General features: G+C 48.6%; 1 protein-coding gene across 5 annotated transcripts in view; it reads left to right on the top strand.

The window, feature by feature from the left end:
- The window catches only part of LOC144730804 (chromodomain-helicase-DNA-binding protein 5-like), a 46,410-nt gene that overhangs the window by 20,005 nt on the left and 3,877 nt on the right, over positions 1-22,528 (top strand). For all 5 annotated transcript variants that reach the window (XM_078611570.1, XM_078611572.1, XM_078611571.1 and 2 more), the window contains 24 exons: positions 446-646; positions 2,933-3,070; positions 3,214-3,335; positions 3,803-3,976; positions 4,775-4,916; positions 5,707-5,838; positions 6,360-6,477; positions 7,102-7,226; positions 7,875-7,967; positions 8,744-8,885; positions 9,249-9,424; positions 9,609-9,789; positions 10,679-10,765; positions 11,688-11,779; positions 12,398-12,531; positions 13,319-13,463; positions 13,979-14,111; positions 15,018-15,139; positions 15,637-15,829; positions 17,729-17,932; positions 19,104-19,274; positions 19,813-19,921; positions 20,472-20,604; positions 21,415-21,610. In XM_078611570.1, coding sequence (XP_078467696.1) covers positions 446-646; positions 2,933-3,070; positions 3,214-3,335; positions 3,803-3,976; positions 4,775-4,916; positions 5,707-5,838; positions 6,360-6,477; positions 7,102-7,226; positions 7,875-7,967; positions 8,744-8,885; positions 9,249-9,424; positions 9,609-9,789; positions 10,679-10,765; positions 11,688-11,779; positions 12,398-12,531; positions 13,319-13,463; positions 13,979-14,111; positions 15,018-15,139; positions 15,637-15,829; positions 17,729-17,932; positions 19,104-19,274; positions 19,813-19,921; positions 20,472-20,604; positions 21,415-21,610 — 3,463 coding nt within the window. The remainder of the gene's footprint in view (positions 1-445; positions 647-2,932; positions 3,071-3,213; positions 3,336-3,802; positions 3,977-4,774; positions 4,917-5,706; positions 5,839-6,359; positions 6,478-7,101; positions 7,227-7,874; positions 7,968-8,743; positions 8,886-9,248; positions 9,425-9,608; positions 9,790-10,678; positions 10,766-11,687; positions 11,780-12,397; positions 12,532-13,318; positions 13,464-13,978; positions 14,112-15,017; positions 15,140-15,636; positions 15,830-17,728; positions 17,933-19,103; positions 19,275-19,812; positions 19,922-20,471; positions 20,605-21,414; positions 21,611-22,528) is intronic.

Here is a 22,528-nt window from a genome sequence, read left to right as displayed (position 1 = left end):
TAAGTTTGGGTTCTCACTGTTCTGCATGGGTTTTCGTGTTCTCCGGTTTCCTCGCAAGGCAAAAAAAAGCCAGCACATTCAAACTAATTTTTTTATTTTACCAGGTAAGAAAGGCCCACTGAGCTTGACAGCTCTTTTTCATAAGCAACCTGACCACAAGTTAGTGGCTTATCATCTGGAAATTTATAGCAGCCAAATGCTCTTGAACACATGTTTCAGGGTCGAGAGCAAACCCACGATCTGTATACCAGGCGAGGTGGTTAACATCTCGCCACCGTGGCGCCCAATGCAACTGGTTTTAGCCAAAACATCCCAGTGCCAAGAAATGATCTTGAGGTGTCTTAATTAGTTTTACACATAGCAAGGACCACTCTTACATCACTGGTAAGAAAAGGAGGGTGCTAGGAAAACATTGCGTTGACCACGCCGGTGTCTATCTCTGCAGGGCCACTCAAAGGGCCCGTATCTGGTCAGCGCGCCGCTCTCCACCATCATCAACTGGGAGCGTGAGTTTGAGATGTGGGCGCCTGACTTCTACGTGGTGACGTACACGGGCGACAAGGACAGCCGCGCCGTCATCCGCGAGAATGAGTTCTCGTTTGACGACAGCGCCATTCGCGGTGGCAAGAAGGCCTCCAAGATGAGGGTGAGTGCGTGCCCGCCTGCCCGTGTACGATTGTGTATGTGTGGGGAGCGTTAGTGTCGTGGTTATAACGCGCTGCTGTACGAACCTCGCGACCTGTGGTTCCCGCTTACTGCCAACATTTGTAGCGATTTTTTTTACCGGTACGGGGCCTCCCCTAGGTCGACTTGGCTATAAATTAGTAGCTTGTGTTGTGTGCATACATCAGCACGGCGGAAATAATGGCATGTGGGTCTGGTGTCGGCCACACCTTGTCCGCTATTTCGGCCTTAATTGGTGCTCGCTAACACTGCTGTGGTCCTGGCAGTCTGTGTAGGTTGCAAAACGAGTACTGTAGTGTACGTACAGTATACGCTTTTGTCTGCAGAGCGTCACTTGATCACAACTGAGCCAATGATTCTTCTCTCTCTCGCTGCGGAATTGTGGGTAATCGTCTCCCATGCTCGGTCTCGGTCGGCGTGCCTCACTCGTATAGTCAACATTCGTGCAAGCGTATACTGTTTACTATAGTGTTGTGACCACGTGTGTGTGCGTAAAGCATTTTTTTAATTTTGTGTCCAAGTGGAGTGACTGTTTTTTAGTAACTGTACTGCAAGTGAAAGTCGTCCTCCACAATACCCCTCCTCTCCTCTCTCTCGTCTCCCTCACACCAGCCACGATAAAATTTAATTAATAAATTTGATTACTTCATATTAAATTTAAATAATAAAAATATAAAAAGGTATTTTTTATTAATAATTTTTATATGAATACAGTATTTTTGGGTTGTGGAACGAATCATCTGAGTTTCCATTATTTCTTATGGGGAAATTCGCTTTGATATACGAGTGCTTTGGATTATAAACACGTTTCTGGAACGAATTATGCTCACAATCCAAGGTTTCACTGTAGTCTATTGGCAGCCTAGCAGAATTAGTCATTGACACACTGGGTTTGCCTAAAAGGCTTTTGGCCTTCAAGCAAAGACTGGATTCATTCCTCGATGAGAATCGACTCTTGCACTCGGGACTTGCGCGTCGAACCATGCGAGGGAGGAACGGTTTCTTTCGAGTCGTATCGCTTCTGTGTGTAGTTGGATCGTGTGTACCCTGCAGCCAACAGAGACCATAAAATCGCCACACTTCGGAGAGCCCAGTTTAATTGTAGGAGGTTGAAAGCGCAGCGTCTCAGCTGGTGCTGGCTCAGTGTCTGACTGACATGGCCATTATGAACCTCCTTAGTCTCCTGGTCAACTATTGTGGCTTTATTTGTCTTCATCACTTAACCTTTTGACAGTATTGGGGATGATTTCAGTTTTGCTGTTTTTCCAGAAACTTCCTCAATGATTTGAAAGAGTCCTTTTCAGGAGGATGCTGTTTGGGAAGTTTGTCAAGTGCTGGTTGAGTTGTTCGTTTCTTAATTGAGGGAATGGGAGAGCCCGGGGAAAAAAACCCACGCACACGAGAAGAGAATACTCAAAGATCCCGCACATGTTGCCCCAACAACCTTCTCGTTGCGTGTGCCTGGGGTTTCTCCGGGGTCTCTGGTTTCCTCCAACACGAAACAAAAACACTCTAAAAATTGGCTAAACATTACCATGCGGGACTCATGAAAAGTAGTTTTCGGATACAAATATGTTAACTTTTTTCGGTCCCACAGCGAAGTTAATGTTATCGACATCCCCATTTCCGTGCTCTTGAGGTTTTTTTACCAAAATCCACAATTGTAAGGGTTGTGTTGCCACAAGTTATCACAACTTCACGTAAAACTTTGTGGTGCATGACACGGAGGTTTCTTAGCAAGTCTTTGCATTGTCAGTGTCGCGTTTATATTCTGTGTGTACTGTTGCTCACGTTGTCGTTTGTGTAGCTATTGTGTGTTGTATGTATTAATTTTGTTGCTCGTTGATTTGTTGTTGATCATTATTGTCTATTCTCATTGTGGTGTCGTTTTTGCTATCCTTTGCATTGTCTTGATGGTCGGATTACTTTGTCATCACATCCCATTGTGTTGTCTGCTAGTGTTTTTTTCCTGGTAATATATTGTTGGCAATGTAATGTGTCATTGTTACATGTTCTTAGTGTTACGACGATATTGTTTTCGCAATCATGTTTGCAAGTTTTCTTGTTACTGCCATGTTCTGATTTGTTTATTGTTGTGGTGTTGCTGTTCATTGCCCGTTTCGTTGTTGGGTTGTGGTGTTCCGATTGTAACGGTGATGGTGCATGTTGTGGTGGGGATGACATTGTGGTGGTATGGTTGTTGTGATATGGTTGTTGTGGTTGTTGTTGTGGTCGTGGTGGAGAGCAGAAGGACGCAATGGTGAAGTTCCACGTACTGCTCACATCGTACGAGCTGATCACCATCGACCAGGCTGTGCTGGGCTCCATCGACTGGGCCTGCCTTGTGGTTGATGAGGCCCACAGGCTCAAGAACAACCAGTCCAAGGTGAACTAGCTCACCTCCTCACTCTCATCCACTTGCTCAACCAATTACCCACTTGCTTGCCCAAGCAATCAAATCTCTTATTCAACCAATCACACCCGTCTGCCTGCCTGTGTCCTCATTCCCCTTCTCTTGTGCCATTTCAGTTTTTCCGAATCCTCAATGGCTATAAGATCGACACGAAGCTCCTACTCACAGGGACACCTCTGCAGAACAACCTCGAGGAACTGTTCCACCTCCTCAACTTCCTCACATCCGACCGATTCAAGTACGTGTCGGTCCTCGTATCGGTCCTCGTCTTGCCCCTCTTCTTGCCAAATCTTAAGTAAATTGGAGCAGCGATGGGAAAGTGTCTGACGCTGAGAGCAATGAGTAGCCTTGGTGAAGCTGTTTTCGTTCTGTGCACTGGCACACTGAAAACACATCATCGTCAAGCCTTGAATCCCTACCTAGAACTTGTTTGTTCCGTTAGCCTAACGGTGAACACGTGCGTGTACTCCCCATTGGTTAAATCCACTGCTGGATAAGGGCCTCTCCATGTCATGTGGGTCGCGTGGGCTACTTCACCCTACTTCACCACGCTGGCGACCTGCCGATCAATTTAACTGTGGAGTACCCATCGAATTCGTATCAATCGTAACAAATGTATTCTATCATCCAGCATTTGAGCCCATTCTGTGTAACTGTCCGAAACGAAACGTGTTTGTAAACTGTACGTGCCGTCGTTTCGTGCAGCAACCTGGAGGGCTTCCTGGAGGAGTTTGCTGACATCTCCAAAGAGGATCAGATTAAGAAGCTGCACGACCTCCTGGGGCCCCACATGCTGCGGCGTCTCAAGGCCGACGTCTTCAAGAACATGCCCTCCAAGACGGAGCTCATCGTGCGCGTCGAGCTCAGCCCCATGCAGAAGTGAGCGTTGACGGCACCGGAGGGTTTCCGCTATCGAAAATGCTCCCCCCTCTATCTAGTACCCGATTCGTGCGGCTATGACACTCGCAATTACAGACCTGGGTTAGTCTTGACATTTGACTTTGAGTCCCATCAGGCCATTTGGATGTGATAAGTCTCTTGTGGCTCTATCTATCTCATAGTGGGCTTGTAGGTTCCAAACCCCTGACCTCAATGGCACTGAATGTATCTCTGACGGTCACGATTAACTTAATGCGCACCAAATATTACTGTCAAATATAATTTGGCTTGTCATTTCAATTTGGGCGAATTCTAGAGAATTAAAACATATACTGGTAAGTTTGATTGGCACGCTCTACAACAAACACTTTTTGCAAAGCTTTTACAATATTTTCCAGAGTTACTTTTCTTTTCCCTGAACAAAGTTGCTGAGCACGGGCCCAAAACATTAATCGTCCAGCAACAAACGGCACGATCAAAGTTGTACTGGATCAGAGTTATCACGTGTCTTGAATTGAGCCAGGTTGTTGTGTAAGAGTTTGGCAAGATATATGATGGGAGTGATTTCCAAATTCGAACAGTGGGCGGGATGAAACAGAAAGAGGCATGTTGTGACTTGCAGTGTATATATTTTGAACTTCTTTTGCACCGTACGCAACCAAGTGTGCTAATTGAAGGTGCAGCGTGTGGTGGTTGAGTGAGTGTAATGACCTGCAGTGTGGCGGTAGAACACAGGTGTGGGTGAGACGAAACGGAGTCCCTTATGTATGTGTGTGTTACGCTATGGTGCAATCTCAGGAAATACTACAAATTCATTCTCACGCGCAACTTCGAGGCACTGAAGTCCAAGGGTGGTGGCAACCAGGTGTCGCTCATCAACATCATGATGGACTTGAAGAAGTGCTGCAACCACCCCTACCTCTTCCCGGTCGCAGCCATGGTAACCACCTCGTTGATTCGCTCTTCCCTACATGCACATGTGCACGTGTAAATACGTACGGATGCATGCGCCTGTTCACACGACACATACACGCACTCGCACACAGATATTCCCATGTAACCATAACGTCTGCCATTCAACCACTTAAGTGGAGGTGACCTCACAATGATTTGGGCTATGCGAGGCACACTCATAAAGGCGTTCTGTATGTATAACTGTTTTCGCACCGTATGTAGCCAATCATGCTCATTGGATTTGTGGGGCAGGGACAACAAACTAAACACAAGTAGTTCTAAAGAAATTCTTTTTAATCTAGATTTAAAAGTGCATACCTCCAGTGGCTTCCTAATATCAGAAGAAAGAGCGTTCCAGACAGTCGCAGAAGCTCATCTGAAAGCGCGATGCAGTTTGTGACCGTGTTTGTACGATGGCTTGCCAAAAGCTGACGGCTTGCCAAAAGCTGCTTCGAGGAGGAAAATGCACACGTGCACACACTCCCACGTAAACACATATGTCGGGTCATGGGGTTCCGTGTAAATGCATGAAACTCACACCCCAAATCATGCATTTAAACATTCTCAGTTTTTAATTGTGAACACCTAAACACCGATTTAAAACGCTGAAAACCAAAATCAGACACCGTTGAGGATTCTCGGACTCCTTTGTCAATGTTGAAGACTCGCAGACCCAAACAAAGGCACACCGGGTCGGAGTGTCAAGGCTGAGATGACACACGCGTGTGTGCTCTGCTAATCGTGCCATGTGCTGTCTCACCATCCCCCACGTGCAGGAGGCACCGAAGCTGCCGAACGGCGTCTATGACGGAACATCGCTGGTGCGCGCCGCTGGCAAGCTCATGCTGCTGCAGACGATGCTGCGCAAACTAAAAAATCAGGGCCACAGAGTGCTCATCTTTTCCCAGGTCAATTGCCGCTCATCTCTACTTTGAGCCGCGTCCTGTCTTATTTACGGAGGCACTGTGCCCATCTTCTCCCAGGTTCATTGCCATGCCCGCCTTCTGTCGGCCTGCTGTCAATCATCTCCAGTCATCAGTAATCGCTGGCCACCACCAGTCACCAGTCAATTGCAGTTATGAGTCATTTCCACCCACAATCTCACTGCTATCCACCACTACAAGTCACTGTCGGTCACTACGAGGTATTACAGTCACCACCAGCCATAGCCACTCCATGTTCCTCTGACTATGCTCCTCCTTTTGTCTGTTCAATCAAACTTAAGTCTGTTTATCTATCCACTTATCCATCTGGCTATCACTTCATTTCTCCTCACCCACTTGTCTCTTATTTTGTCAAGCTGGTCACCATTTTATCCACTTGTATGTGTGCGTGTATCATCCACAAACTCGTTTTGTGATCCTTCTGTTTTTGCGTTTACGTGTCCATCTACTCATGTCCATCTCCCTCGTCCCCTCTCGCCACACAGATGACCAAGATGCTGGATCTGCTGGAAGACTTCCTGGACAACGAGGGCTTTAAATACGAGAGGATTGATGGAGGCATCACTGGCAGCCTCCGGCAAGACGCCATCGACCGATTCAATGGTGGGTACCTTCACTATCGCCATCACCATAGTCTCCACCAACATCACCCCATCATCACCAACATAACTAATATCACAAGGAGCTTCTGGCAGGATCGATAAGGTTGTGTATCATCACCAACATGACCATCATCTCCAGCAATAACAACACCACCACCAACATAATAACATCACCTTCACCGACATCACTACAGTTTCCAACATAACTAACATCATCACCATTTCCGTAATAGATACCATCGGTGTTGTCATGTTCCTGACGATTCTTAATGTCAGAACTGGCCCATTGTCATTGAGAGTGCGGTGTCAGGGCCGCTTTGTTGGTGGTGAGATGTTATCTCCCTCACCTGGTATACAGGAGGTCGTGATTTAGATCCCACACTTGACGTCTGCATATTTGGAGTTTGCATGTTCTCCCCATGGTCATTAGGATGTTTCTCCCGGGTCCTCTGGTTTTTTCCTCCACATTTAGATTCAAAAAGGATGAGAGTATTTAGCTACTGCTATAAATTTCCACGTGATAAGCCACTTGAGCCCCAGAGCTTAGTGCGCTTTACCTTGGTAAATAAAATAGTTTTTTTGATGTCTAATGGTGCCGATCTGCCGCTTGTGTCGCCTGCGTTAGCTCCCGGGGCTCAGCAGTTCTGCTTCCTGCTGTCGACGCGAGCGGGAGGCTTGGGCATCAACCTGGCGACGGCCGACACGGTCATCATCTACGACTCTGACTGGAACCCCCACAACGACATCCAGGTGCCCGACATGGCACACAGGGGGGGAGCTCTACTATTTGAGACACACGGGGGGGGCTTGATCTGAATCAACACACGGAACTGCAGAGGGGCGGCAGGATGGCGCTGTGCTAACACTCGTGCCTCACAGTCGGAAGGGCCTGGGTTTGATTCCTAACTTTGTATATTTTCCCCATTCTGCATGGGTTTCCTTCGGGCTCTCTGATTTCATCCCATAGCTAAAAACGTACAGTGGAACTGGTATTACACAAACATCGCACTGCTGAGAAATTACTTGCAAATTGGGATTACACAGATCTTCATGCCAACCGTGCAGTGCATGTCCCTCCACCATCTGCAGAAGTGGCAGTGGCAGTTATGCGATTCGGGCCGCGTGCGTGGCATTTGTTGCCCCCGCCACTGGGAAAACCTGCCAGGACCTTCCTTATGAAAGCCTTTTAAGACTGAAGCTTTACTGAGGAAACACACGAATCGCATGGTAACATGACACGAGACACGCAGGACAATGAGATAAAGCAGCGTAAACCGAAACAAAACACGCGATTCAATACACGGCAGACAACACAAGAATGTGAAGCTTAATAACAAAGTCTCTTTTCGAAAGTGAGACCTGGGCACCCTTAACTTTGTTATTGTTGTTGTGTGCCAGGCCTTCAGCAGAGCCCATCGAATCGGGCAGGCGAACAAGGTGATGATTTACCGATTCGTGACCAGAGCCAGTGTGGAGGAGCGAATCACACAGGTGAGATGTCTGCATTCAACTTCAGGCGGGGAATGAATGTTAACGCGTGTGAGTGTATGGGTAATGGGGAGAGAGCAATAGCGGCTCGTGTGCTGCGCTACGAAATCCATCGACCTGAGTTCGATTCTCACTCTCGACCAGCGTCGGTGGCGACTAATTGAACTGGTCCTGGGCCTCCCCTAGGTCGACTCGGCCTCAAATGAATACCTGGTGCAGTGTGTAAACATTGCCACTAGGGAGACAAAGGTGGTCAGGCATGGTGCTGGCCATCCACCCCCTCGTGTACCGTGCCGGCCTTCATAGGTGCTTGCTAATAGCACTTACCCCAACAGCCTGTTAAGGTTACACAGAGGATCTTTGTCTTAGTAATGAGCAGGTGGCACAGTGGGCAGCAGAGGTGGTGCATCTGCCAGTGGTCTCATTTAACCCTCAACGTCTGGGTCTGTCTCATGAGTTGCCAGCAGCCAGCCTGCATACTAAACGTGTCCTCAACGTGTGCCTAGCAGAGTACAACTACCATGGTGAGGTCAGTGTCTATTCGTGGTGAATGGCAGCTGGAATAATGAAGAGCGGTATTGAAGTGGTTCGTATCTTCAACTATAAACATGCCAACCTGAGTTTGATTCCTGGCCACAGCTAAGATCGGTGGAAAATTGTGAACCAGTCCTAGGCCTCCCCTAGGTTGACTCAGTCTTAGAAGTGGATTGGTGTGTACAGTGCTGAGCAAAATGTTTGGATGCAGCAACCTCTTGACCCTCCTGCCCTGAATCGCACAGGTGGCAAAGAAGAAGATGATGCTCACTCACCTGGTGGTGCGCCCTGGTCTTGGCTCCACCAAAACCGGTTCCATGAGCAAGCAGGAGCTGGATGATATCCTCAAGTTCGGCACAGAAGAGCTGTTCAAGGATGACGTGGAAGGTAGAGATACACGTGGGCACATTCAGAAATGTGTGGGGAGGCATGGAGACAGTAGGCAACAAGGATGCAGGGATGATGAACATTGGGCCATCTGGGTACACAGGGGATATGCTTGGGGGTGTACTGGGACACATGACACGAGGACTCAAGGAGATATTCAAAAGCCAGCGGCAGTGGAATAGTCCTTTGGAATATTGGGGGTGCCCCCACGTCATTTATACAGTCCTGTTCAGTTCATTAGCCTCAGCGAGACATTGGCATAACATTGCATGAAAAATAAATTTAATTGCTAATTACTCTGTTATGGATCGGCTACGTGCCTCATGGTGATGTCGATATTTACAAGTATCTTTCCGCTGGCAGGTGAGATAAAGGAGAATGACGAGCTGAGCGTGATCCACTACGACGACAAGGCCATCGAGAAACTGCTGGACCGGGACCAGCAGGACAGCACTGAGGTGGAGCCAGACATTCAGAGCATGAATGAGTACCTGAGCTCATTCAAGGTGGCGCAGTACATCGTCAAGGAGGAGGAAGAGGTGAGGGGGTGTGCCTCTACAGAGTACCCAGAGTACATGTGCAACACGCACAACACAGTGCATTGTCGAGGAGGCGAGGGTTGCACAAAGTGACGCCCGGATCCTTGCACTTGAAGAATTGCGCCGATACAATATTTACAACATTTATGAACTCATGATAAATTGTGCTCCTCCCTCCGTGCAGCCCGAGGAGGAGGTGGAGCGGGAGATCATCAAGCAGGAGGAGACGGTGGACCCCGACTACTGGGAGAAGCTGTTGCGCCACCATTATGAGCAGCAGCAGGAGGACCTAGCGCGCAACCTCGGCAAGGGCAAGCGCGTTCGCAAGCAAGTGAACTACAACGACGCGGCGCAGGAAGACCCGGGTATGGAGCACGCACGAGGAGACACGGGAACGCATGGAGAGACACGGCGAGTTTGGAGGGAGGCACGGGAGATGTTATGGAGCAATAGAGGGATGCACACAAGACAAATAAAATGACGTGGCTTGGGAAGGACCCCGGGTGTACGGGAGACACGGGTGGGGTGGGGATGAACGAGGAGATAGTGGGGAGACACGGGGACATTGAAGAGACGCTGAGACATGGGGCGGGGGGGATATATGGGTCCGGCGACATGGCAATGCACAGGGAGGGACAGGAGGTTAAAGGAAGTCTGAGAGGAAACGGGGGAGATGCGGATAGTTGAAGGCCGACATGGCGAGTCGCTGCAACACGACACAAGACATGGGGGGGGGGGGACACGATGGTGATGGGGACAATGAGGGTGTGGGGGGAGAGACGTTCGAGCACGCCAGTTGTATAAATGTGGTACGTGATGAGGCCTTGAAGGCACAGACATGGGTACAAGTAGGTGAGGACATGAGAGGTGGAAACACGAGCAGGAGTGACTACAATGTTGTGCAGAAACTACGGACGGACGTGGAATGGAGACGTGGGGAACATGGAGATGCATGGCGACATTGAGCACAGGAAACACGGGGGGAGGGGGGTGTACAGGTTTTGTGGACATGACTACATCATTGTAAGACATGATTAATCCACTGCTGGATGAAGGCCTCCCCATGCCGTCGCCATCTCCCATGGGTCCAGCGATGTAACAATCCATCTAGCTCCTGCACACGTGGTGGACGTAGTCTTTGAGACATGACGAGGAGACGGCGGGTGGGGGGGGGACCCTTAGTTGGAGACGAACACGAGGGGACGCAGGTTGATGGACGAGACTTGAGGTGTCCGTGTGTCTATCGTGTTTCAGACTGGAGGGACGATTTGTCGGACAACCAGTCAGACTACTCGGTGGGCTCCGAGGAGGAGGACGAAGACTTCGAGGAGAGACCAGAAGGTCCGATCACTCATTCGTTGCAAGGCTCACTCATTCGCTTAATCACTCAATCAGTTTTTTCGCTCTTTCGATTATTCGCTCAATCAATCGCTCTCGATTATCTACTTGTTAAATTGTTTGATGTTCACTCAATATCTCGTACATTTTCTCCATGCATTCCTTCATTATAAAGCTCACTCAAATAAATGAGTCGCTCATTAATTTGAGGTTTGACAAGCATTCTCTTTCCTTAGTTTGCTCATTGCTCATTCACTTGTGGTTCACTTGTTAGATTACTTTCTCATTTAAACTGGCTCATTAAGTTAATTTATCTTGAATGAAAGCTTTCGTGACTGGAGGGATTCATACTCTTTGGGTCTTTTGGTGAAGTCACGTAGAAAAAAAAAAAATCACGATGTTTCAATCGCAACACAAGCAATCGCAAGCAATCGTCTTCAGGTGAAGACGATTAAAGACGATTGCCCCACTATCTCCTCGTTCATCTTCACCCCACCCATGTCTCCTGTGTTGCGATGGAAATGTCGTGATTTTTTATTTTATTATTTTTCTATCTACGTGACTTTACCGAAAGACCCAAAGAGTATTAATTTATCTGTTAATCCTCTTTCCTTTTTATCTGTTTACTCTTGTTTTTCTTTGCGTAATTTAATTTGCCTGTTTTGTGATTTGGTAATTCACTCTTTTTCGATTTCTCACGTGTTAATCAACTCTTCAATCAACTTTCGTCCACTTGTTTATTTGCCTGTCCAAGTGAGATGATCTCATTCTTCTGCTCTCTTGCTCGTTTATTGGCAGTCCTGAGCCGGCTGTGGAAAGCTCCACGTTCCTGTGACGTGGACCAGTTTATCCTTATCCTCTCGTGTGTGTATGCGCTGCCCATGCGGCGCATGTTTGTAAAATATTTCACGTTCGGTTTTTGCAGGCGGCGGACGACGCCAATCCAAGCGCCAGCTGAAGAATGAGCGCGACAAACCGCTCCCCCCTCTACTCGCCCGCGTCGGAGGGAACATTGAGGTACAAGGGGGTGTTCGTGGGCAATGGATAATGATTTGCAGTGACACTATTTGTAATTATAACTAGATTATTTTTTATTTTACCTGGTAAGGCTCACTGCGCTATGTAGCTCTTTTTCAGAAGTGACCTGGCCACAAATGATAGCTCAACGAAGTGGCTTATGTAGAAATGTATAGTCGCCTAATACTTGTAAACGCATGTTTCTCAATGTGGAGGGAAAACCAGAGGAGCCGGAGAAAAATCCACGCAACCACAGGGAGAACATGCAAACTCCAAATATACAGGCGTCAGGGTTGGGATCGAACCCACGTCCTCCTGTATACCAGGCGAGGTAGTTAACATCTCCTAGCCACTGTGGCGTCCACTATAATTGTCCCCAAGTCCTGGCATAGAGTGGAGGGAGTGAGCACATGGGAGGAGCTGAACTGTTTCTCGTGTGTTAGGGGGAGGATGAGTGTTAGACACGGGGAGCTTGTGTAAGTGGCAGAGTTGTTAGTTTAACACGTAAGCTTTCGCAACCAATATAAAATAAAAACTCTTATGGTTGTTGTTAGTTGTGAGGCTTGGGTGTTTTGTTGATCTGCTCGTCCCCCCCTCCCCGCCCCCTCCACTGCACAGGTGCTGGGCTTCAACGCACGGCAGCGCAAGGCGTTCCTGAACGCGATCATGCGCTATGGGATGCCTCCGCAGGACGCGTTCGGCTCCCAGTGGCTTGTGAGAGACCTCCGTGGAAAGAGTGAGCGCGAGTTCAGGTATGCGAGCTCGCAGGTGTAACGTGTACGCTCACGCACACACTTGTTGCTGCACACACCACAGTGTGTCATGCCCAGCCTCGACCCGGTCTCCAGCAGTGGACGTGGTCACCCTGGTTTTGACACAGAGCAACGTTAACTCCGTGAATCATGGAGGGCGGGCAGGAGGGCCGACCTTAGCTCTTAAAGGCTTCACGGGACAAGTGACTATCGTCATAGCTTGCACGTGCCTGCAGTGCGCCTGAATTATAGAACGTACACACATGCATCCCACTTGTAGCTCACATGGTCTGTTTGGGAAAGTGCTGTTAGCGAGCACCTTTGAAGGACCGTGTGATACGTGGTCAGAACCACGCACGCCCAACATTGGGGAGGTCCAGAATTGGTTGACATATTATTCTCCACTGGGGCTAGTCCTGGCCGGTAAGAAAACTCGGGTGGTGCAGCTTGTAGCGCAGCATGCAAGCCGCTGCACTTCCACTCCCCACAATGACAAACGCACATAGACACATGTGCAGATTTTTGCACGTACACAGACACCAATATTGGAGGTACATTCCTCTTCACGGTACCTATGTATGCCCCACTGCAATATATTTGTGTTTGTGTGCCAGCTGACGTTCCTTGGTCTTTCTTTTGTCTCCATGGCAGTTGTCTTTGACTGAGACACCAGTAACGTGCTTGTCTCCCTTCCCTCCCGTATCTGTAGAGTGTACATCTCATGTTATGAAACACCAGTGTAATATGCTTACCTCCCTGTGTGCCCCCCCCCCCCGTGTCTCACCAGGGCGTACGTGTCTCTGTTCATGAGACACCTGTGTGAGCCGGGTGCGGACGGAGCGGAGACGTTTGCAGATGGCGTCCCGCGCGAGGGGCTGTCCCGTCAGCACGTGCTCACCCGCATCGGCGTCATGTCTCTCGTTCGCAAGAAGGTGGGAACGCACACCCCCCCCCCGACGATGGTGGCAGTAGTCATTGACGGTCATTAAGAGGTGATGGTTATGAGATGAAGATGATGGTGATACGACGATAATGGTGATGGCGGTGAAGAGATTCTTCATGAGACAATGACTGATGATGATAAGATTAGAATGATTAATATGATCATTATTCTGATGATGAGATTAGAATGATTAATATGATGATTATTCTGATGATGATAAGATTAGAATGATTAATATGATGATTATTCTGATGATGATGAGACAATGAGAGCCAGTGTGGTTGGCAATTTTCATGGTGAGGCGATATTATAGTAATGATCAATTGATGATGTTGACGATGACGGTGAAGTTGATGGAATATACAATTTTTCTTACTAAAATCAATGTCTCCAAAATACATGACTTGGGCTCATGTTTGCCACTTGCCAGCACACACAGGGTGTTGTAGGTATTTAGTTCCCACGTTGTCACTTGTTCTAACCCGCATCGTGTCGTGGGCGAAGGTGCAAGAATTCGAGTGTGTGAACGGCAAGTGGAGCATGCCAGAGCACAAGCCTCCAGAGGGCATGGAGGTAAAGAAGGTGGCACCCTCGCCCGTGGACAGCCAGGCCAGTACTCCGGCACCCTCCAAACCCGGTGGGTACCGGTCGTACGTGCCACGCTGACGATACACACACACGCACACAAACCCCAGTGAGAAGGCTGCACGCACGTGGCATGGATGTGCACAAACACGCCGGTGCCATCTAAACCCGCTGAGTAACGCACGCACGCACACCAGCCCCCTCTGATCCCCCAGTGCATTACATCACGCACATGTGCCGACATCCAAACGCATTGCAGCGCACGTGCACACTCAACAGGCACTACTCATAAACCTGCTGAGTTGCTCAAGCGTTGGTAGCGCAGCGTGCTAGTCGCTATACTCCCGCTTCCCACTCACGCATGCTTGCATGTTCATGCACACGCATGCACAGAGCTGTATGCGCCGCATGTACACTGGCACGCGCTCGTATCTATACAGGTTTTCGCTTGCCTTATGCGGTCGATGCATTCCAACTAAAGGGCGCGCAAAGCGGCACAAGACAGCTGCCTGTCGATCAGAGCAAACGGTGCACTCACAATGTTGTCCAACGTCTGACCGCATAGCTGCATATGAGTGAAATCAAACCGCATCCCCTCGGGAATCTTGGGTAGAAATATGGTTAACCCCGCGTGTACGCTAAATTGCACAAACCAAACCTGTATAAAGCGAGGGAAGCCTGTATACACATGCATAAACGGAAAAGGCAAAGATCCCCCATCTAGCCTGTAACAGACTGTTGGGGCAAGTGCTGTTAGTGGGCACCTAAGAAGGCCAGCACTTCAAACGTGGGGGTGAGTGGCCAGCACCATGCCTGGCTGCCTTTGTCTCCCTAGTACTGATCTTTTCGCACCACACTAGTTACTCGTTTGAAGTTGAGTCGTCCTGTATATACATGCCCACACACACACACGTATATACCTGGAATAAACGTGTCCATGTATGTGATGTGACCACAGCCACACCGGTTCCGGTGGACAAGGCTGTGAGCGAGCCGGCCACTCCTGCTACTGACACAGCGTCGCCCGCAGAGAAACCCACGGAAGCCGAGGCATGCAAGGAAGAGCCAATGGAGACTGAGGTACTGTCACTGATCTTGCAATCTCCCAAATGTCTTCGAGCATGCCAGTGGATAAAAAGAGTTGGCTTCAATCACGTTTGAGCAGAGACACCCAGGCCTGGGGCTCAAACCCATTACGAACTCCGTGAGAGAGAGCGGGAGAGACGCCAAAATTCAGCGATTGATCCCGAGATTCCCAGTGGTGATGACCAGTGGTGTAGCCAGAGGTGTAGCATGGTTGTGTGTAGACCCTGGTGCACGTAATGAAATGGGGGGCTCCCCCACTGTCCAATTTCACACCCCTCCCAGCCCCCCTCTCCCCTTAATCACCTGGTGACTGGAACTATCCGCCCCTTTGTTGCCAATGCAGTCGAACCACCTTCTCACTCCCTCGATAGCTATGCCAGCAGTGCTGGCTCAAGTGTCTCCAACACAACCCATTATTAACCTGCTAGCCACTTATTGTTGTGACTGACCACTTCTCTCTCTGCGGTCGCCTTCCATCGTACCCTGTGCAGGCAGCAAAGCCGACAGAGGAGCCCACCCCCTCGGCATCCCCGACCCCTTCAGCCGAGCCCTCCGACCCCACGACCTTGCAACTGGAGAAGAGCGAGAAGACTGACACCACCGATGCTGCAGCAGCAGTAGAAGCAACCGTGGAGAAAGAGGAGGAGGAAGAGTTGATAAAGACGGAGCCGGCAGAGGCACCCGGTAAGAACCCATGATGTTGCCGGGCTACGGCATGAAGCTGAAAAGCCAGCGCCTATCGCCATTGCTTCCTTCCTTCTACCAGATAATCCACCGGTCCTTTGCCAAGTCGACTCCTGACCTCAAAGGACAGTTCTCAGGCTCAGCACTGCTATCTGACTATGCGTCGTCTTGTAATACAGTAAAAACGTCCTTCCAAGGGACCGCTCTTACAAGGTCTCATCGCATCCAACTGGCTTAGGGGCTTCACTCAGTTGCCGACCTCAGAATCGGAATATTTATTTATACTGGAGGAGGAATTCGATGAGCTATGCGGCTTTTTTTTCACGGACGTTCAGTAGGGTCAGGTAAGTTATAACAACAAACACCTGAAGACGACCGCTTGTTGCGATCGAAACGTCGTGATCTATTTTTTTATTTTCTATCTACGTGATTTTACCGAAAAAATTAAGTATAAGTTAGGAAATGCAAGCAAATCACGAATAAAACAGCCTGCATTGCTGACTTTTTATGAGTTCCAGCACTCGTTCTCAAGGTGTCCAATTCAGGGATTCATCGTGTATACTTACACTGCTGAGGTCCTAGATTTCAACGTCCCTGCTTTTTATTTTTCATTTTCACTTGCTCACTCGTGCGTTTATTTTTTTTGAAAAGCACTGGCCAGCGGACTCTTGTTTTGCAACACTCATCCAACGTGAAGCAACGGCGTTGTTAATTTCTGAACTTTGTCCGCACCCGTGTGCATGCTTGACTTTGCTTGCCATGATGGTGCCAGCTGATGTTTATTTTGCTTAGTTTGCTGGCTTGTTAATCTGTAAAATATAACATTGCTGCTTCATTGACATTAATAATTGTAAAAAAAAAGCATTGGAATAAAATAAAACGGCGAGTTTTACCCAATGAGAGATTCTGTTAGAGTCCTTTAGACAACAGAAGAAAGACGCCATGGGTACATTGCTGCATGGAGCACAGCGATGGGATTTACCTTGATTAAGGCTCATCAGTGTTAGCCTTGCCCATTTAGAGACTACCAAGAATACCCATGCAAGAGTTGGCCAAACATCCGAATACAGGACCATGGAGCTGGGGTAATAGTTTGGCACGTTTTGCTCGTCCTGTGGTTTCCCGTGTCTCGGTGCGAAAACTGCGTGCATTACAAATTTATCAGGTGTTTTGAGATGTCAATTTGTCTGACCGACGCTAGATAAAACTAGAACGTCGTATTAGCTGTGTATTCCCCTTTTGTTGGCCAAAAGATGGATGCAGCAGAATTTTTCTGAAGGTAAAACTCTTGACCGTTTTATTATTATTATTTCCAGGAAGTCGCAACCCGATAACAGTTGAGAGTGCCGTTTTGTTTAGTTACGAAATCAACACGGCCCCGAGCCAGCGTGGTCGTTTATTTTTGCCGCTGTGAAATGACCAACTGTGAATTTGCTTTTTACGCCCCCTTCCCATTCACCTCCCAGAGCCCCCAGCATCGCCATCTATTTTCAAAATTTTCGGCGCCCACTGAGTCTCATTGGATCAACATGGCCTGCTCCCACAATCCCCATTGTAGCTTTTTCGTGCTGGTCCCCCACAATGCGGCTCGTACCACGCTTGGCAACAACGATAGTAGACCGCAGTATATATGATGGCTTTCTTGATAATCACATAACCACAACTTGAAAATAATTTTTTGACCACGAACAAAGTTTTTACGTTCATGGGGGACAGCCAAGCTTGCGAGTCTGCCGCATAATATCATGAGCTGTTTAGGGTTGTGTCCTTCTTTACCCGAATGTGTGATTTTTTTTGTTTAATTCATTTATTTTTACGTTCACCCATCCGTGTGCCGCTTATAATTCATACGCCGCGACCTCCTTTTTGCGCGTCGACCTTCCTTGCCCCCCCGTTCAGCCGAAAGCAAATCGGAGGAAAAACCGCCGGAAAATCCAGTGGAAATTCCGGTGGAAAAGCCGGTGGCGGAAAAGCCGGTGGCGGAAAAGCCGGCGGCGGAAAGTCCGGCGGCGGAAAAGCCGGCGGAAAAGAGCACGGATGCGCCCAAGGAGGGGACAGACACGGAGGCAGCTGCCCCGGAGAGGGAGGGTGACGGGAGCAAAGGTTAATGGAACCGACACGATCCCCTTTAATCAACCTTTGACCTGTCTCTCCCTCCACCTTTCTGTCTCTTGGGTTAGGGCAGGGCGGCAGTGGTCGCGTTGTTGGATGGTGGTTGTTCGTGGTGGGTTTGTGGGTGACGATGGTGATTTTTTTGGAAGTCCAAAACTGTGTGGTAGGCAAACCACAAGCATATTAATCATGTTGGGTTTGTCAGTTGATTTTGGTTAGTTTATTTGGTAATCGTCATTGATTTTTGCAATCGATAATTAAATCTAGTTGGATTTTAGTTGCGATTGAACCGATTTGGCACATGCGAACCTTCAAACCGCATGGCTCGCTCCAATGCGGTTGCATCGGAATCTTTACTTGGACTGGAAGAATCCAATGAGCTTTTTCATCGTAAGGCGTCATCGGTGGAGACTGGTACAAGCACGACATTAAAACACTACAAATACAATAACAATTGAGAAAAAAAAGGATACTTGTTGAATTTAAAAAATAATTTATTCTTCCATCGAATCCTAATTTGAATCATGGCACCACATCTCAAGTGCTTGTGTGGGTTGAGAATTGTTAGAAGCCTGATAAAAATGGTTGATATTGTTTTAACATTTCCTGCTCTTCATTTGTCTAATTTATTTTTCATAAATTTATTTCATTGTCATGGTATTCATTCCTGCCTCCTCACAACAATCCTTGGGGGTGGTTTTGTAGCGGTCGGAGCACTTCCATCGCAATCACAATGAGTTAAATTGTGGTCCGGTATGACTGATCCCATTATAAAATAATAATAATCGTCATCATCCACTGGCATCAATGTCATCATTTGTTAATGGATCAATTAAATAATGCTTTCCGGTAAGTCAACAGTGGTTGTGCGATTAGTAGGCTGTGCACCGCGGGGTCAATGTGGGATTTCCACCACTGGTTGAGGGGACGAGTGCTCTGACCATAGGGCACCACCTGCTCATCGCACAAGCAACAATCATCCTGACGCCATGCTGAGCAAGGCTGCTTTACTCGCCGCTGAGCAGGACCACCCCCCTCCACCCCTGATGTTCACCGCAATCCTGTGCTCTCCTTCAAGTAACGAAATTGTGAAGTTCTAACACAGCTCGCTTTCCTCCCCTCCCCGTTGCCGTTGTTGCTCCTCGCGGAATGTCGCGTGCAGACTCCACGGAGAAGCCGGTGCTGACGAAGGACGTGGAGGAGGTGGTGGTAGCGGCAGCGGCCGCGGCCGTAAAGCCCGCGGAGAAATCTGACGAAAAGAAGGAGGAGAAGAAAGAAGAGAGGCCCGAGAAGCCCAAGTTCATGTTCAACATCGCCGACGGTGGCTTCACAGGTGAGGGGGGGGATGCTTGTTGTGGACTGCTCTGAGCACGGGGGAGGATGGATTGCAGTTGGGGGGGGGGGGGGGGTCCTCGAAGGAGTGAACTGAGAGTAAGCGGGGTGCTTCGCATGGGATGGCAGGGGCGAGAGAAAGGACTGGCAGGCTAGCTAGGACGAGCAAGAACTAAATCGTAATCGCAATATTTATCCTGGAGAAATCCGATTAGCTATGAAGCTCTTTTTCACAGATATCCAAGGGCTAAAGGCTAGCAAACACAAGTGCGGATATGCTGGTATTCGTGGGATGTAGAGGAGATGGAGTGAGGTGCCAGGCTTGACTCGGGGTGTTAAAGCTGAGTGTGTGTACGCAAACCTCTCTGTTTGCGCGTGTGCTTTTGTACGTGGCTTTGAGTGTTCATGCATGTACATGCTTGCGTACGTAGCTGTGAAATGTGTTGCGTACTTATGCGTACACGCCCATTTGTGTCCACGCCTGTGTTTATGCATACATCCCCACGTCGCCTCAATCCCCCCGCCTCTCCCTCCTGCAGAGCTGCACACACTGTGGCAGAACGAGGAGCGAGCCGCGACGACTTCTAAAAAGATGAACGAGATTTGGCACCGGCGGCACGACTACTGGCTGCTCGCCGGCATCGTCACGTATCCTTGCGTCTGCCGAGCGTTGCCATCCCATTCTTTCATCTCGTTTTTAAAGTAACACCACAACAATAATACGTGGCCGTATAAAGACTCGTGTGTTGGGGAATGGGTGAGTTGTAACAAGCATTTGTCGATATGTCCATTTGTTTTGTCTGTTCATCTCAGTCGATCCATTGGTATGTCAGTCTGTCTGCCGTCTGTCCGTTTAATACAATTTGTCCCATATGTCCTCACTCTTACGTTTTTGTATATAATCGATTTTTGGGTTAGACCATGTAATGATCTGGACAAATTTGTGTCATTTTATGATCCTCCACCTGCCACAGCCAAGCATTTTAAATGGTCACGCGCACAAGCATTTAACGTGCCGGTTATTATTGTTCCAACACGCTGGTAAGTTGAACAATCCTCTCGCAACCAAATCTCTCTCGATCTCGTTTATTCATTGGTCATTCTGTCCGCCCGCTTTGCTGTCAGTCAGTATGTATGTATGTATGCGTGTCGGTCCGTCCTTTGTTGTTGAGCCTTGACCCCCCTTTGGGAATGGCAGGCATGGCTATGCGCGCTGGCAGGACATTCAGAACGACGCTCACTACGCCGTCATCAACGAGCCCTTCAAGATGGAGATGAGCAAGGGCAACTTCCAGGAGATGAAGAACAAGTTCCTGGCACGCAGGTTCAAGGTGAGCAGGGTGTGGAGTCCGTGCGTAGCATTGTTGATGTTTGCTATATTTATGACCTTGATACGTCATTGTTTATAGCAATACATCATTATTGATATTGTCATCGATTTATCGTTCAAATTTGGCTAGTTGTTAACATTCATATTGATAAACATGATTTTTTATTGACTTAAAGTTTTCGTGACTGCAAGAATTTATATTCTTTTGGTCTTTCGGTAAAGCCACGTTGATAGAAAAATAATGAAAAATTAAAATATCACGACGTTTCGATCGCAAGAAGAAATTGTCATCAGGTGAATGACGATTTGCTTGTGTTGCGATCAAAACGTCGTGATATTTAAAATTTTTTATCTTTCTATCGATGTGGCTTTTCCGAAAGACCCCAAGAATGTGATTTTGTTCATCCGTGAAATTATTGTTTATATTTGAGTGTTCTTGCATAATTATAACCGGATTCTTTACTCCCACTTCACAAAACATGCGATTTTGTGAGGTACGAAAAGTTTACAGGCCATCCACCAATTTCGGACTCGCTGTAGGAGGGAGGATGTTTAGTTTCGTTCAAGTTAATTTTGTTTAACCCAGGTGAGAACTCAGACAACCACGATAAGTCTCTTTGCAGAGAGTGACCTGGGTCACCAAAAATTACGAAAGCAAAACGAATGAAATTAAAAGTTTTGCAAGGAAGCAAATGTAAATTGGAGCAAAAGCAACAGCTTCACATCAGAAGTAAAAAAAAAACGCTCTGCATCTTCCTGCACCTACCACCACCGGTCTCTTAACATCCTTACCACCACCCCCCCACCTCAGCTGCTGGAGCAGGCGCTGGTCATTGAGGAGCAGCTGCGCCGCGCCGCCTACCTCAACATGACGCAGGATCCCGGCCACCCAGCCATGGCTCTCAACGCTCGCTTCGCCGAGGTCGAGTGTCTGGCAGAGAGCCACCAACACCTGTCCAAGGAGAGCCTCTCCGGCAACAAGCCGGCCAACGCCGTGCTGCACAAGGGTATGCGCAGAGACATGCGGAGACACACGGAGACAGCAGGGGGAGATGTTGAGAGATGCATAGAGACGCACGGGGAGATGGTGTGGGTGGGGATACAATAAGACGTGGTACGCGGTGGTGATATGGGAAATCAAGCCGGCCCGGCCCAGTGCAGTGCTGCGCGAGGGTACGCGAGGATACCGGGAGGCCTTGAACGATACATGTGTAATATGAGGATATATCCGGCTCACTGACGTATCACAACTCGTCATGGTGATCGGCTCTGCCGATCCTGGTTTACAGCCAATGGGGGGAAGCCTGGGGGCATGGCCCTGACGTGATGGAAAGGTGACAGCTATAAGGATTGGTTCTGCTGGCTTTGGCCTCAGCCAATGGGGAGATGAGTCAGGGGCGTGGTCCCGGGAGCTGACGAGGGAGCCTGGAAGATTCGATGCAGGCTAACGAGGATTGGCGGAAACGTACCACGTGACCCGGGTATTAAATAGGGGTGGAGACGAATGACACGTGGTCAGAACGGGAACGAACAGAGGAAGGGGGCCACGCGGGTGTGTCTCTCTCTGTCAATCTGTCCCTCTCACGCTGCCTATCAGCAGCGTGAAGTAACTGTAACATAAGTTGAATAAAAGACGGATTCCAGAAGTCGTCTCAACGAGCTTTATTACACATGGAGAGAGATACGAGAGACATGGGGAGGCACAGGGAGATGATTCATTAGACATGGGGAGGCACAGGGAGATGATTCATTAAACATGGGGAGGGGGGTGGGGTCATGGGGGGTTAGGGGGATACAGGGAAACAAGTTGGCCATATATTGTGCTACAGAAAGGGTATTGTGGACACATGGGAAACATAGGGTGCATGGCCATACAGTGGAAATGGGGAGAGCCGTATGCAGAACTTCTGGAATCTAGGAGCATG

This window comes from Lampetra planeri, chromosome 36, assembly GCF_965212315.1.
Source record: "Lampetra planeri chromosome 36, kcLamPlan1.2.h2, whole genome shotgun sequence".
In the NCBI taxonomy this organism is placed as follows: domain Eukaryota; kingdom Metazoa; phylum Chordata; class Hyperoartia; order Petromyzontiformes; family Petromyzontidae; genus Lampetra; species Lampetra planeri.
This window is presented reverse-complemented; position numbering and strand designations above follow the sequence as displayed.